Raw genomic sequence first — 15,814 nt, forward strand, 5'->3', positions numbered from 1 at the left:
TGAGATACATCTATATGTAGTTGGCTGTTCAATTATTCGAACGTCATGCGCGTGGTCAACCGAGTCCATCCTAATGCTTAGCAATCGGCTGTTCGCTATCGGCATTCGGCGAGCAAAGATTGTCAACGGTCTTGGTAATCATTGGAGTTCACGTCACGCCAGTGACAGCAGCTGTCGCACGTCGCACATATCGATAAAGTGCACGATGTTGAATTTATTCGGACCACTTCTCGACATTCCGACGACCTACTACGGGGCGCTGCTGGGCGTTGGATTCTGCGCTTATTATCTTTTTGAAGTTGTTAAAGTGAGTAACTTGATAAATACACCTTCTGTTTCATTTTGTTACTATTTTTCCGGAAATTAATTATTAGTTATGAATCGCGCGAATAGAACAATGGAAAAAAATGAAGTATACTTTATTATGAATCATTAATAAATTGACCGATTGAGTACAGGTACTTAATATGATTTTATGACGGTAATACCAATGTACTTGTGGATTTTAGAGAAAAATGATGGGGATATAAAATGATAATTTAAATATTATGAATGATATATTATTTATGTTTCTAGAGAAGATACTATATTTATAAATTAAACGTTTTTCTAAAAGAAGATAGATAACAGAAAATTTTAAAATAATAACTTTAATATAAACTTTTAATGTTATTAATATAAATCGATATATATATATCGATAATATAAAAGAATAATACAGAAATTGGTACATGATTGAAAGTAAAATTGAATAATAGGTAAACAAGTTCCCACGTATGAATATTTTGGAACTGAATCTAAATTTGCAATTGAATTATACACGACGGCGCGGCGGATAGCATTTATCCGCAGACTTTTAACCTTCGTTAAATTCAATCAGCACCACATTTAGTCCAGAGTCACGCGTCTATAGTGTCTGCCTTCATTCTATTAACGCCATTTATTGTAGAAAGATAAACTTCGCCAACACAACTTGAAACATTAAATTCATTCTGAGGCTAATTGTAAGCGAAAGTTATTTAGACTTTCACGGAGAAATAATCGCTACTCGGAGATGTGGCTCATGATGAGGGAAAACTACAAAGTTGAATCATCAATAACCGCATTGATAATTTTAAAGTACATTAACCTTAACCACACATAATCCATCCCTGAAAGTCTAATATCTCTAATATCATATATAAGCAACTTGTTTATAAATAACGATGAAGAATTCATATTATTTGATATGAATTACTTAAAAATTGCAATATACAATAGAAGATATTTGCTGTATATTTCATATTAATTTAATATTTCGTGTCTAATCTATTAATGGTACGACCTAAATAGATCTTTTGCAACGTTATTAAAGTTTCGTGATAATCACGTTTGATTAATCTATCGAGAAATTTTCAAAGTCAAAGAATTTTTTCTTATCAGTTTATTAATTTATATCGATATATTATCAGGACTTCCGCGATATGATTCGATTACGAATACTTGGAACTCTCACACACCCTTCATGGTTCGTACGAGCCACGAGGAGATGTATCATCTATTAATTCGACCTTAAAAACTCCGAGGCACTTGCACTGAACATATTGTATGCGCATTCGGTGTGCGCGCGCAGCGCACGCAACACCGGAACAGGTAACATCGTATGTATTTGCTAAATAACAACTACTCGAATTGAAAATAATACAATACTAGGTAATCATAAACATCTCTGTATTCACGTGCTCAATTATTATCTACATACATAGATAAACATTAAATCTGTTTTTACGATTTATTGAAAGCAGTAAATATATATCTAGTAGTGAGTTTCTAGCGTGATCAGAAACTAAAGAATACAAAATACAAATCTGAATGTGGCAAGAAAGCAGACAAAAACAGTGAAATTTAAAAAATTATTCATCATGAAAAAGAATGTTCATCAGGGAAAAAAATCGATGTGCAGAATATCTTCTCAGGACAGTATATTGGTTGATTTTACCTTTCTCTCCTTTTTTCATTCGATCTAAAGACGTGGAATATATAGTGATCTTAAAGTATTTACAGAACCTAGTGGAGAGATTATGTTACACTTGCTGCAAACACATGCAAGGAGCATATGTGGTTTTTTTGTGGTTAAAGTGTAAATGGAAACGGACAATGTATTTCCATACATTAACGTACAGTTTTGTATCAATATAAACAGAACAATGGAAGAAATCTTACTTTTGTAAATTTAAGTTATCGTACTTCAATAACGTAAACTTTCTATACGTACAGGGTAGGTTATTCATTTAACTCAGGATCGGCGCTCACGAGAATATTGAAGCGGTCACAATGTAACATATACGCTTCCTACTACAATCAAATGTCGTAAGCCATTTATTAGCTGTTATTAGAAGTATAATTAAGTGAGAACACAGAGTAGTTTGGTTATCGCCGAAGGACTTTAAATTTAACATCGCAATAAGGAAAGGACGATCGCTGAAAAAGCGAACCTGGCAAATTTTCACTCAACGATTTCATGTTCCTGCGAGCTCCCGAAACTTCGAAACACGCAAGCGAACGCGATTTTGTTTGCATATGTAGCTCAATTTTTTAATAACAGAATTTAGCTTATCTGAAATGTAATTGCAATGTAATTTTTATTCAAAATCGCATTCAAATGCCACAATTGTTGTGAACTGCGTTCGAACTAGTCGGAGAACAATAGAAGTTATTTATGTTAGAACAATAAGAACACGAACGTATCTTTAAATCACAGATTTACTATCAGTATTCGACAGCTCATAGTTGGTTCACAACATTTGATTGGAGTAGTAAGCCTCATGCTACACTGTTGCCATTCTCACAGTACATACTCAATGTACTGCAAGCGCGGGTTCCGAGTTAAATGCATAACCTTGTACATGTAGCAAAACATAGAATTTAAATAACTTACATAAATGTACTATGTACTAGTTCAAGTCTATGTTATATATGTATATTAATCGATTTCTTTTTATGGAAATGAAAATTGTGTTTATGGCTTACGTAACATCAACTCACCATATATGTAACATCAAATCATCTGAGAATATATAAATATTTTTTTCCAAAAACTGATACAAATTATAGTCTTTATCTATTTTATATCCACTATCACAGAAAGTTCTTTATGAATGATGATACCGATGATAATTAATCTACTTCTCTTTAAATTTTTTTTATGAGTCATGTACATACAGTACAAGAAACGCTACTCGTGAAATAAACATTTTATTCGTTCATAAAAACTTATGAATAATTACAGGAAACATCCGATAATCGTACAAACAGACCCTGTGCATAATTGCACAGTCGTCATCCCTACTACGAGCGGAGAAATGGGGGGAGGGGGGTGCGAGACCTGGGCCCCCTAACCTAGCCAGAGGCTCGATGGCCCGCCGCAATCGAGTAATGTAATATGATCCAGTATCAGATATCGTTGAGACAATGTATTTAGGTACTAATTCAAAAGTAAAACATTTTTATTTTTGACTTTCTTTTAATGAAACTTTTACTAATGTATTTAAGAAATCTTTCTGATGAAAATAAGACCAAACATGATATAATCTGAATTATATTTACTTACTGATATATATTTAGTTATCGTTTATTAAATAAGCAAATATACGCTAAATTATATTGTGTCTGATGTCATTTTAGTCAGAAACATATAACAAATGTGTTGGTAAAAGTTTCATCGACCACAAATCAAAAATAAAAATTTTTTGAGTTAAAGTTTGCAGCTTGTTGTGACTCTTTAATATTTGTCGAATGTTCCCGACCCTCAGTCCCTCTTTCTCTTTCACTCGCATTATCCATTTCTATATTTAGCAAGTCTAAAATTTTAATTTCAAGAAATAGAATCGTTTCTCTATCTTCATAATTTACAACACTTGGCTCCCCATTTTCATACAATAATCGAATGTTTCCTAAGTTTATATCTACAAAGAATTTGTAATTCGTTATTAAATTAATATATCAAAAAATATTTTCCAGTAATAGTACATAATAATTGAAAGGTGATTACAGCAGTCAAGCAACAAAAAGTTATCATGAATAAATATATTCTTTCAATTTCTTTGGTACTTATAAATTATCTTCAATCCCCTGCAGCTGCTCAGCTCTAATGTTCGTTGATCAGACCGCTCATTGCGACCAATAAGTTGATGAAAAAAATAGCAAGCCTTTTAAATGACTTTCAGACGCCTATGCTGGTATGTGCGAATGGACCATTCCGATCATTTCTAGAAGAGCACGTATCTCTAGTGAGGAACAAGTTTTGGCCAACCCTATGGTGTTTCGAATCCAGAGCACAAACCATTATAGCAAGCCTTCTTAGATCGCGAATCTTGCCACCTATTCACTATAAAAGGTTGGTAAGTTTACGTCTAACGTTATTCCCACTTTTGTACAAAATCAATTCCCATATGAGAAGAGAAAAAAAATAGTGCAATAAAGGAAGCTTACAATTGAAAATAAGGAAAATTATCTGACTGGAATTGAAATATAAAAATCAAAGATGTTAATTGTTAATCAAATTATTTTTGTATTAAATTGTTGATTCAAATACTAGCATTTTTATACCAGAATATTAATTATCCTAAGTAATGTATACTTTTTTTCTTACGTCAGAAGAACTTATTGTGGCATGGTACAAGCAAAGATTAATGACCGCTCTTGTCTTGAAGTGCACGATTACAAGCTAATTACCAGACTCGTTTGCTTTCGATCTAATTAATCAATTGTCTCACAGAGAGATTCTGACCTTGTCGGATGGGGGTGAAGTGGCTCTGGATTGGGCGGAACAGGGATGTTCCGTTACTTCGCCCATCGTGATTATTCTGCCAGGACTCACCGGCGCAAGTCAAGCAGAATATATCAAGTGCCTTGTCTCGTCCGCAAAAAAAGTTGGGATACGATGCGTAATCTTCAACAACAGGGGATTAGGAGGCGTAGAATTAAAGGTATAGGAACATATATAAATTTTGTATAAAAAATATGTATCGATCTTTCTATCATATTCCTTTATTAACTTGTCTGTTTTAGTAATTTATATTTAGTAATATGTATTATATACATGTACATATTACTATATATATATATATATATACAGGGTGGTTGGTAACTGGTGGTGCAAGCGGAAAGGGGGTGAATCTACGCGAAAAAAGAAGTCGAAAATATAGAATAAAAATTTTTTTTTCTTTTTTTTTAATTTTTCCATCGAGACAACGATCTACAGTGAGATCCGTTATAACGTACCGCACGCGTACCGAGCGAAAATTCAAAGTCGATTTTCTCGAAAACAAAGCCTCAAACGAAAAATTTGTATTCTACATTTTCGACTTCTTTTTTCGCGTAGAATCACCCCCTTTCCGCTTGTACCACCAGTTACCGATCACCCTGTATATGTACAACTCTATCAAATTGATGAATGAATGAAAATGCATTGAGAACAAAGTCAATGGTATTTTATCTTATTGTTCTCGAGTTGTTTCAATTCTACACGTTCAGTCTACTTATCCTTCTTTCTTGGAAATTGGAATGGAAGTTTAATCAAATAATTGTACAATTTCAGACTCCACGAATGTATTGCGCTGCAAATAGTGACGATTTATCAGAGGTTATCGAATACGTGAAGAAGATTCACCCTCATGTGCCCCTGGGAGCGACAGGAATCTCGATGGGAGGGTAATGAGAAAATCTTTTCCTTATATGCAAAACAGTTGTATAAGTGTCATATATATATGTGTATATGTGTGTGTGTAAATCATTTGTTTGTTCATCGTCTTCGTATCTATACACAGAAGGCACATAAGAGATGTAATTAATATATTATGACAGTATCAGTAGCGATATAATAATAATTTCTTTTGTTATGCATGTATTTTTTCAGATTAATTTTAGGTAATTATTTAGCACGACAAGGAGTAATGGCAAAAGGAAAACTAAAAGGGGGATTCTTGATATCCGTGCCATGGAACGTATTCGCTGCAACGAAAAGTACGGAAGAGAATTATTTTAATTTGATGTTAAATAAGTATTTGGCCAGCACACTTCGTAAGAATTTACGGCGTTTACACTATTCTTCGGAAACCGGAATGTTCGACGTTGACATTGACACTATTCTTAAAGTAAGCTTGTCTACTAGAATTACTATAAAATATTTACTTTTAAAATTTATTTAAAATTAATGTTATTATTTTTAAACTGTGTTTTCTTTCTTTATGTGATCAGAGTCAAACATTGAGAGAGTTTGATTCACATTTTACGGTGAAACAATTCGGTTACAAAAATGTAGAGGAATACTATTCCAATGCAACCATACATGACAAATTACATTTGATTGACGTGCCGTTATTGTGTCTCAGCGCTGCAGACGACCCATTTCAACCATTTCAAGGTAACTTATTATTTTAAGTCACCAAATGATTACATTAGTCGTGCTTATTTTTTATATTATTTATTTAAGATAATTTATTTATGATAATAACCTTTTTTAATATCTTTTTTTCGTTTAGCCATACCAGTAAAAGAAATATCAGAAACTAAAAATGTAGCTGTTGTTGTAACATCCCGCGGCGGTCACATTGGTTTCATGGAGGGTATGTGGCCAGTAAAAGAAGAACAATACATGGGTAAACTGTTTTCACAATTCTTCACCGCTCTGTTCACTACTGGTTTCGATTGTCAAATGTGATATGGAAATTAAATGAACTTACAAATTATATATCAATGCATTCAAATCTAAACATTAATATTTGCGTTCAGGCATTGCGTTAAGTCTATCACGTGCCATAATTAATCATATTCAGGGTATTGCACATGCGATGTAAATAGTACTAAGAACTATTGACTTTCCTCCGCTTTTATACTAAAAAGATTTTCATGAACGACCTACGAAATATTAGTTAATAACATAATATATATAGATATAATTTTTTACAAGCACATAGAACAATGTATAAAAATAAAATGCACATATTCGTTTTTGCTAGTAATGTTATATTTATTTTTAATATACTAAGTGTTTAATATGAACTTTTGTTATGCATATCTTATTTTCAAAATAAATGACACTTTAGTTTTATATATTTGCTTTGTATTCGGGCAAATTTGCTTCAAATTAAAGAATATAAACAATTTAAGTCGTTTGAAATAGTTTTGTAATGTATCATTCAATAATTTATTTCGTTCATTATAAATATTTCGCACAAGATTATAATAAATAAAAGTTCCTGAACAAATTAATCTGGAAAGTACAAACAAACATATTCGTTATATTAACACTCTATTTCCAAGAGCTAATGTTGAAATTTGATTAATAAATTTAATAATATTAAAAACGCATAAATCCACATTTAAGGACTACATATTATGAATTGTGATACTATTATAGCAGTTAGAGACAAACATATTGTTAATGTATGTTGTTAAATTTTATATATAGTTTCTGTTATAAACTTTATAAACAAATATTGTAAAAAAAATAAGATATCCTATATTATTTTTACTAATTTTTTAATGTTAAATGTACGTAAAACGTAAAAGTTCAATAATATATTTTATCAATAAAATCTTTTCTTGTTATTCAATATTTAATAAAAATAAAAAATCACATTATATAGAATTTGATCAATATTATCACTTAATCCTAGAAGTTAGTAACGTGAATTAGAAAATGTATTTTGTTACATTAAATGGGAGAGGTAGGCTATAGTAAATTACATAAATTTTTTATTTGATACAAAAAAGATTTTTACTATAAAATAATTTGCTAAAAAGCATTCTAGAATATTTCGAAATATTATTTCGTAATATGAACGGTCATAATGTAAAAACACTTCCCATTGTATAGCAATAATGTTTTCGAATGTATTAAAATTAATTCTGTCCAATTAACTGTTAGGAACAAAGTAAGTTTCTCATTTTTTTTTTCTCCCTACTAACATATTATATCCACATTAGTAACACAGCAATCAAAGAAGGATAAAGTACAAAGGATTTGATCCATAGACAGAATTGTGTTAAAAGACCTGTACTTAGTATCAAATATAAGAATGTTAATATTCTCGATATATGTTACAATTTAAATTCTAAGTTCAATGACTTCACAATAAATGCTAAAATGTCTGTACTCTCTTCGATCTGAAATGAAAAATACAATGTTAATTATGCATGCATGATCAGTTAATTATTATATGTTAATACTAACCACTTTCATAGTCGGTTTTCCACCACCATGTCCGGCTTTAGTCTCTATTTTAATTAGTAAAGGATTTGTTTGTTGTGGTAATTTTCCCAATGTACACTGCAGAGTGGCGATAAGTTTTAGACTGTGTAATGGTACTACTCGATCATCGTGATCGGCAGTTAATAATAATGTTGCGGGATACTGTCCATTCTCCGGGATTCTCACATTATGCAACGGGGAATATTTTAAAAGATTTTCAAAATGTTTTGGGTCATCCGAACTACCGTAATCAGATACCCAGGCAACACCAATGGTAAATTTATGGAAACGTAACATATCCATTACCCTGTACGATAAATGTAAAACATAAAATATAAGATAAAATAGAAGATCAACATTTTTTAATAGAATTAGCATATCGACTTACCCAACTTGAGCAATTGCAGCACCAAACAGATCAGGTCTTTGATTTACGCATGCAGCAACTAATAAACCTCCATTACTGGCACCTAAAATACTTAGTTTCGAAGAAGTGGTATATCCTTTTTCAACCAAATATTCAGCAGCGGCTTGGAAATCATCAAATACATTTTGTTTGTTAAAAAATCGTCCCCCATTATGCCATTTTTCTCCATATTCACTAAAATACATAATAAAATATTATATATCAGAAACACATTCAACTAACGTCGTTGCTTACTCAACTTACCCGCCACCACGAATATTTGCCACGGCAAGTACTCCATTTAAATGCTGAACAAACACCAGCTTTGTAACGCTAAACGTCGGTTGAATGCTAACATTAAAGCCTCCGTAGCCATATAATAAAGCTGGCATGGAACCATCCAAAACTGCATCCTAAATAAAAGATCCATTATTGTACTTTGTTTAGTATAAATTTAATGAATTTAAACAATACTTACATGTTTCATTACTATAAACATTGGAATCTTTGTACCATCTTTGCTTGTATAAAATATTTGACTAGTCTTGTACAAACTTGGATCAAAATTTTTTACTTTAATTTCGCGTAGTACCTATAAATACATTTATATATATACACATACAATTGTTTTTAATTTTCTTTAAAGTTACGTTCCTAGTAATATCACTATTATTTGTGAAGTTAATACTAACTTGTGGTTCTTCTTCATTTTTCAAATCAACTCTGTATATAATACCAGGAACTAGAAATGATTTGAATTGATAAAATATTTCGGAATATTTTTTTTGTCCCGCAAAATTAACTATTGTACCAACATCAAGCGGAAATATTCTAAGTTTTTCACCACTTGTTAAACTGTGTAATTGTAAAATATTCTACAAAAAACAAACAAGATTAATGACATCATAACTTCATTTTTACTTTGTTTAAATTTTTCCATCACAATGTTACAATTTTTTGTATTTGTTTTGAGTAATATTAATTCATGGTTACCTTAACATCTGCAATATAACAAGCTACAAATTTATCACCGTCAACTGCACATGCCCAATCTAATACATTATCAGGATGTTCTGGTAAAAGATCAACCCATTTTTCTTGCTTATAATCCAATAAATCTATAGCTATTAATTTGTAATTCGGCGCGTTTTTATTTGTCCGAAATATTGCCTTGGTATCATCGTTTGTTACATACTAATTAGGAAAGAAAAGGTTAAGTAGTAAAAAAAATATTAAAACTAAAAGAATAAATATTCATGCTACTATTATCACTAACTTCATAATCAGCTTCAAGTTTGTCAACTACTTGGGTTAATTGTAACTTTTCTGCTATTTTCTTCTCTGGTTTCAATTCCGTAAAGTAAACTAAATTATCTCTACAATCTTTCACAGGTGTAACAATTAACCATTTTCCACAATCAGAAACTTGTGCGCCTCTAAAGACAGAGAAACATATGCAACAAGTGTGTTAGGTAATATTTAATCAAATATGTTTGCATGAAACACATAGGATGCAATCATACGTATTTACAATTAATCAACTTTGTTAAAACACATACATAATGTATCACTCACATCCTCCATAAAGGTTCTTCAGGAAATTCAACTACAATGACATCTTCTGACTGAGGTGTACCAACAATATGATAGCATAGCTTTTGATCTCGATTACCTTCTGTTTCTGAACCATCGGTTTTACCTTTTTGATCTGGGTAACAACCATAAAAGATTCCACGATTGTCGTGAGTCCATGTTATTGGAGAAAATTTTACTTTTTCCAAAATTTCTGGGTATTTTTCACCTATATGTATTATTTAAGCATTGAGACTATGAGCCATGTAATTATAAATTCTTTTTACAGATAAAAATGCAAATTGTACCAGTTTCTGTATTCATGAAGTGGATTGTACACCAGTCAGATCCACTAATAGACAAACCATATGCATATATGCTACCATCTTCGCTAAATTTACTACTAGTAATCGCAATGGTACCATCTTCTGACAAAGTATTTGGATCTAAGAATATTCTAGGTTCACTATCCAATGTATCTTGTACATACAGAACACTGGAAAAAGAAATATTCATGTGTAATAATCAAACATAGATTAATATTTACTATTATTACCTTTGGTTTTGTAAGCCAGTATTTTTATAGAAATAATACTTATTTCCATATCTAGCAGGACATGAATATTTTGGAAAATCCCACAATTGTTTTAATCGATCATGAATATCTTGACGTGCTTTGCATGAAGCTAAATATGGTATGGTAACAGCATTCTGAGCATCAACAAATGCTTTAGTCTTTTCAGAATCAGGATCTTCTAACCATCTATATGAATCTTGAACCTGGTAATAAGAATGATAAAGTCTCATGCTTTATATTGTTTTTAATTTCTATTTTGAATAAAATTTATCATTATGTTTAACTAAAAAGTAGAAATATATCTCGTACTACTATTAGTTTATTAAGATAAACTGTTTCTATCATCAAAGAAATGTTATTTATAAACATATTTACGTATAAACTTCATTTAAAAAGATTATCTTTTTTCTTATTCTAACCTCGACACCATGATAATTATCGACAATGGTTTCATCGCGATACGCTTCAGGATATTGCAATTTCTCCATTATTTTTTGATTTTCTATGTGTTTTCGTATCGTAGGATCCAGCACCTAGATATTTTTCAAAATAATATAATTGAAATTTTGGCAGTATCGCTGACAATTATGTTACTACAAAATCTTACTTTCACAGTCGAAAAAGCCGATGCGCAAATAAATTGTGGGCGCTTACTAAGCAAATTCTTGTAAATACCAGTTTGAATTTTACGTGAGCAAATTTTCGTCGATATGTTTGCAATTAAGAACATAGCCATAATACGTATTTTTCTTACTTAACACATACTTTTTGTGAAATATAAACTAAATGCTTTTTTGTAATATTACACGTTAAAATAGTCACCAATACAATCAAAATTCTATTAATCTATAAGTGATATATATATATATATATATATATATATATATATATATATTGTACAAAAATTGTTACTTTTCTGAATAAACTCTGATAAATGTCTTAAAAAGATTTATATCCTTTATATATATATATATATTATAAATAAAGGGTAGTAAAATATTTGTTTAGCTAAAACCATTACTATTGCAAAATTATACATTATTAAAATATAAATATTAAATATTTTTATTGTATCTTCAACAAATTCGATAATACATATAAGTTACTCGTTTAAATATAGCAAATTATAATTACGCATAAAGCGCTCGTCGTATCTGCTTTTCTTAAAAAAATACAAATCTTATCTTGTTCTTCACGAAATCGTATTTCACGTATGCGATTTCTACATGAAACGTTCCAGTCAAAATTAAATTATGATCAGCTTTCATTTTAACGAGCGCGGTTAAAGACAATTCGTACAATATTAGATAAAAATCACGTGACAGTTGATATAAAACACATTTGAAAAAAAACTGACAAACTGCGATCAGTTGTGTGTATGGTAAGGGCCAATAAGGATAAAAAATTTGTATCGGAGTAATTAAAAATGTCATTTATCAGCATAGTTATAAATGCAATAGTAGTGTGAACGCATGATACGGAAGAGTAGGGGATATATTCTTATCAAATTGGCCTTAATTACTTCTTCCAATACCATACAGTATTACTTAGCTGTTACTAGGATATAAATACGAAGCACAGTATCGTACAATAAAGACAAATGTTTATACAGATAAAAAAATAAGAGGTATATACATTTTTAATGCTCTATTTTACATAAACTTTATTTTTATTTTATCCATATTTGTTATTTAAAAATACTGAAAAAAATACATGTAATATAAATATTTTTACAAAATCTGATACTATTTTTCCAAATATAATGTAATTACTTATAACCTTTAAACGGAATAGCATAGTTTAAAATTGATAACAAATTAATTTTCCATTATTAACATTTTTTTATTTAATCTAATAACAGACAATATTACAATAAATAAAATTCACACAGAATACAATTTTTAGCAAATATATTTATATGAAAAAATTAAGGAGAATACGGAAGGATATGCATGGTACTATTTACGAGTCTGAAACTTCGTGGGAGAGAGTCGATTACGAAGAAGAAGATATATACATTTGTGACGTGTTATCATGAGCAGGTCAGCTGTACTGCCTGTACTTTGTGCTGTGAACTTCGATAACCTCCCGCATGGAGGTTTAAAGACCTCCCACTACTTTCTTCAACTATAGTAGGAGTTTATATAACATTAAAATCTCCCGCTAGAGTATTCACAGTGAATCGGAGAGTGCATCAGTGAATTTTAGCTCCGATTCGTAATTGCGTGCAATTTATTCTCAAGTGTAGTAACGTTACAAGAACCAGCGATTCTATCTTGGACGGAATTTACGCATCGATAGAGAGGAAGAGGTCGCCCTAGTCACCGTATACCGTTCGCTGCGGATAATTTGAATACTTTCCAAACTGTCAGCACACGGAGGAATGCAAAAGGACTGCCGAGACTGTTTAGGTATCCGATACCGTATTAACTCCCTGGATCAAACGTGGAAGTGGTTGCATCAAACAATTGCCCTTCACGATTACCTAATTTCTATAACAGCCATTCAATCTAACTTTTCGAGATTTTGTCAGTAAGGGTGCTATCTACGGACAAAAATATTAAACATTGTCAAGGCTGATTTCGTTACAAAAACAGAGGTGTTAAAGGAAGTCTCGCAAATTTAGTAATTAAAGACTGATTTCACGTACAACGTTTCCAAGGAGTACGATTTTCATATCAGTGCTGACATACGTACCTATCGTTCGATTCATCGTGACATAAAAAAAATAGGCAGTGATTTTGCGTGTGTATGAAAAATAAATTCTACTTACACGTGCACAACGAAAGGAAAATGTCTCTGATAAACAGATTTATGATCATTATCAAACGGAAACCCCAATACAATATCACCCCCAATTTGTATCACATGTGTAAATACTCAACGAGCTTTAACGACAAGCAGAATGATGCTAATGATTCGATTACGAAGTCAGTATTCATATCGCAAGCCACAGATGTGTTCACCAATTTAGCGTTAGAACATTGGCTCTATAACAACTATAATTTTACGAATCACCACGTATTACTCCTATGGCGTAACGACCCGTGTGTAGTAATAGGACGACATCAAAATCCATGGATTGAGCACAACACTCAACTGGCTGAAAAACGCGGTATAGTTCTGGTCCGACGTAACAGTGGTGGTGGCACTGTCTATCATGATCATGGTAATTTGAATTTGTCCTTCTTCACGCCACGGGAACGGTATAATCGAAGATATAATCTGGACATCATTACCAGAGCTTTGTATCGGGAATGGGGTGTAGAAGCCGAGGTTAATAAACGCGAGGACATCGTTGTCGAAGAGAAGTACAAAGTATCCTTTCATGTAATGTATTAAAAATACTTACATATATATTTTTTTATTCAGGGTGTTCCAAAATTACATTTTCAATGATTACATTAGTCGGTGTTTAATTTGCTGGAACGAAGTTAATTATAAAATAATAATAAATATATATAAAATAATTGTAAAATTATTATAAAACTTTAAGGGGCATGTGTATATGTATGTGACGTTTTATATTGCAGAATCCTTAGTTGTATATTCTAAAATTTTAATAGCGTGTAACGATTTATTTAAAAATTTATATTCATTTTATAAAAGTAGAATATTCTCGAGAAAAACACTAACAGACTTTTCTTTATTTTGTACGAAGTAACATTAAAAACCCAGTTGGAACAACCTACATAAGAGCAAAGCTTTGCGCTTTGCAAAAATTTACCTATATATCCTTAACTATTTTAAAACGCAGATATCTGGTACTGCAGCGAAATTAGGACGGCCTAATGCATATCATCACTGCACCCTATTGGTCAATGTAAACAAAACAGCTTTAAGCTTAGCGCTCGAGAAGAAGAAGGTAAATTATTTTCAATTATGTTGCAAGATAGATATTATTTATAATCACTATTAAAAGATCTAATTACTTTCTTCAAAATACAATATGACAGAATTTTTATACTTTTTTCAAATGTAATCTTTCTAGTTGCTGAATATAAAAACAGAATTTAATTTTTTTATAATTTTAAATTTCAAAAAATATGTTTATTTGATATTTTTATATGTTTATTTGTATGTATTACAGGATGGTATAGAAACAAATGCTACTGCATCCATACGATCTTCAATAAAAAATTTAATTGATATAAATTCTCATATTCGAATGGACAAACTCATTACTGCAATAGGCTGGGAATATCTTCGCACTAAAGCTCTTGTTCTTGATGATGGTGGACAGGATCTCATTCAGCGTCAAAAAGGATTTCAATATATCAATCCTACCGAGGACTGGTTTCCAGGTATATAAATATTAAAAAAGGTATAATTCTTTGTCTAATATTTTTTAATTATTATTTTCAGGATTGGACAAATTAATAAGCGAATTTCGTTCCTGGGAATGGAATTATGGTAAAACACCGAAATTCACGGTAACACGCGTTGTAGATGTACCTACTGAAGACAACAAAGTCCATCAATTTAATTTGGCGCTAGAAATACAAAACGGCATCATTGAGGAAATCAAGATGAAGCTGCCAGCTAATTTGGTATCGAAAGATTTTAGTCAAGACGTGAGCGTAATAACTAATCTACGTGGTACGAGATACGATCATGGAGTAATGGAAAATATAATAACCGCGATCGGTTGCAAGACTGTTACGCTAAGTACTAATCAAAATGTAGATAAAAGTAATATGATTGCCACGCAATGATTAAACCCATCGAACAATAACAATGATTGTACTTAAATTGTCGTTGTGTTCAAAACGAGAACCGAATTATTGTACGATAACTCGCATTATTAGCATAAGTCTGAACTGTATATAGTTTTACTCCTATAATTCTTCTTATATTGTAATATAAATGATAAAAAATGCGCTTTTAGTTATGTAGCTATCGATTTTATATTTTTGCATTATTGTTATATGCACGTATAAGTCGTGTTTGTTCTTGTTAATAAATGTTGTTAACAAAGATATATATATACGTGTAGCCATTAATGATTAGTTATCGACAATTAATT

The 15,814-nt window shown here is 31.1% G+C and overlaps 4 protein-coding genes across 5 annotated transcripts; 3 read left to right on the forward strand and 1 right to left on the reverse strand.

Moving 5' to 3' along the window:
- LOC117207231 (phospholipase ABHD3) lies at positions 1 to 7,090 on the forward strand. Its single transcript, XM_033447222.1, has 7 exons — positions 1 to 307; positions 4,206 to 4,375; positions 4,757 to 4,967; positions 5,579 to 5,691; positions 5,897 to 6,134; positions 6,238 to 6,403; positions 6,522 to 7,090. The coding sequence occupies exons 1-7, from the start codon at positions 74 to 76 to the stop codon at positions 6,698 to 6,700; spliced, it is 1,311 nt and encodes a 436-aa protein (XP_033303113.1). The 5' UTR covers positions 1 to 73; the 3' UTR covers positions 6,701 to 7,090.
- An 838-nt stretch (positions 7,091 to 7,928) lies between these two features.
- LOC117207228 (prolyl endopeptidase) lies at positions 7,929 to 11,576 on the reverse strand. Its single transcript, XM_033447212.1, has 13 exons — positions 11,396 to 11,576; positions 11,208 to 11,321; positions 10,768 to 10,991; positions 10,520 to 10,707; positions 10,215 to 10,440; positions 9,916 to 10,075; positions 9,633 to 9,833; positions 9,332 to 9,514; positions 9,118 to 9,231; positions 8,904 to 9,052; positions 8,622 to 8,834; positions 8,216 to 8,540; positions 7,929 to 8,148 (listed from the first exon to the last, which is right to left on the reverse strand). The coding sequence occupies exons 1-13, from the start codon at positions 11,522 to 11,524 to the stop codon at positions 8,083 to 8,085; spliced, it is 2,292 nt and encodes a 763-aa protein (XP_033303103.1). The 5' UTR covers positions 11,525 to 11,576; the 3' UTR covers positions 7,929 to 8,082.
- Positions 11,577 to 13,137: 1,561 nt separating this feature from the next.
- Positions 13,138 to 13,455, forward strand: LOC117207235. The gene has a single exon (XM_033447228.1). The coding sequence runs from the start codon at positions 13,172 to 13,174 to the stop codon at positions 13,322 to 13,324; it is 153 nt and encodes a 50-aa protein (XP_033303119.1). The 5' UTR covers positions 13,138 to 13,171; the 3' UTR covers positions 13,325 to 13,455.
- LOC117207233 (lipoyltransferase 1, mitochondrial) lies at positions 13,170 to 15,775 on the forward strand. 2 transcript variants are annotated; one of them, XM_033447227.1, is made up of 4 exons: positions 13,170 to 14,106; positions 14,546 to 14,653; positions 14,879 to 15,092; positions 15,154 to 15,775. In XM_033447227.1, the coding sequence occupies exons 1-4, from the start codon at positions 13,540 to 13,542 to the stop codon at positions 15,501 to 15,503; spliced, it is 1,239 nt and encodes a 412-aa protein (XP_033303118.1). In that variant the 5' UTR covers positions 13,170 to 13,539; the 3' UTR covers positions 15,504 to 15,775. The 2 variants fall into 2 exon arrangements, with proteins under 2 accessions (XP_033303118.1, XP_033303117.1); XM_033447226.1 differs by having other exon boundaries at positions 13,516 to 14,118.
- Positions 15,776 to 15,814: the final 39 nt, after the last annotated feature.

The sequence above is a fragment of the Bombus bifarius genome, unplaced genomic scaffold, assembly GCF_011952205.1.
Source record: "Bombus bifarius isolate JDL3187 unplaced genomic scaffold, Bbif_JDL3187 scf7180000008026, whole genome shotgun sequence".
Lineage (NCBI taxonomy): Eukaryota > Metazoa > Arthropoda > Insecta > Hymenoptera > Apidae > Bombus > Bombus bifarius.

What these genes read in the sequence shown, in the direction of transcription:
- LOC117207233 (XM_033447226.1), top strand. Translation starts at nt 13,540, where the DNA reads ATGAAAAATAAATTCTACTTACACGTGCACAACGAAAGGAAAATGTCT. An exon ending in AGTACAAAGTATCCTTTCAT is followed by an intron (nt 14,119 to 14,545) that starts GTAATGTATTAA and finishes TTTAAAACGCAG; the next exon opens with ATATCTGGTACTGCAGCGAA. An exon ending in TACCGAGGACTGGTTTCCAG is followed by an intron (nt 15,093 to 15,153) that starts GTATATAAATAT and finishes TATTATTTTCAG; the next exon opens with GATTGGACAAATTAATAAGC.
- LOC117207228 (XM_033447212.1), bottom strand. Translation starts at nt 11,524, where the DNA reads ATGGCTATGTTCTTAATTGCAAACATATCGACGAAAATTTGCTCACGT. An exon ending in CGGCTTTTTCGACTGTGAAA is followed by an intron (nt 11,322 to 11,395) that starts GTAAGATTTTGT and finishes AAAAATATCTAG; the next exon opens with GTGCTGGATCCTACGATACG. An exon ending in AACTTGAAGCTGATTATGAA is followed by an intron (nt 9,834 to 9,915) that starts GTTAGTGATAAT and finishes TTTCCTAATTAG; the next exon opens with TATGTAACAAACGATGATAC.
- LOC117207231 (XM_033447222.1), top strand. Translation starts at nt 74, where the DNA reads ATGCTTAGCAATCGGCTGTTCGCTATCGGCATTCGGCGAGCAAAGATT. An exon ending in CCACCTATTCACTATAAAAG is followed by an intron (nt 4,376 to 4,756) that starts GTTGGTAAGTTT and finishes ATTGTCTCACAG; the next exon opens with AGAGATTCTGACCTTGTCGG. An exon ending in CCCATTTCAACCATTTCAAG is followed by an intron (nt 6,404 to 6,521) that starts GTAACTTATTAT and finishes TTTTTCGTTTAG; the next exon opens with CCATACCAGTAAAAGAAATA.
- LOC117207235 (XM_033447228.1), top strand. Translation starts at nt 13,172, where the DNA reads ATGCAAAAGGACTGCCGAGACTGTTTAGGTATCCGATACCGTATTAAC.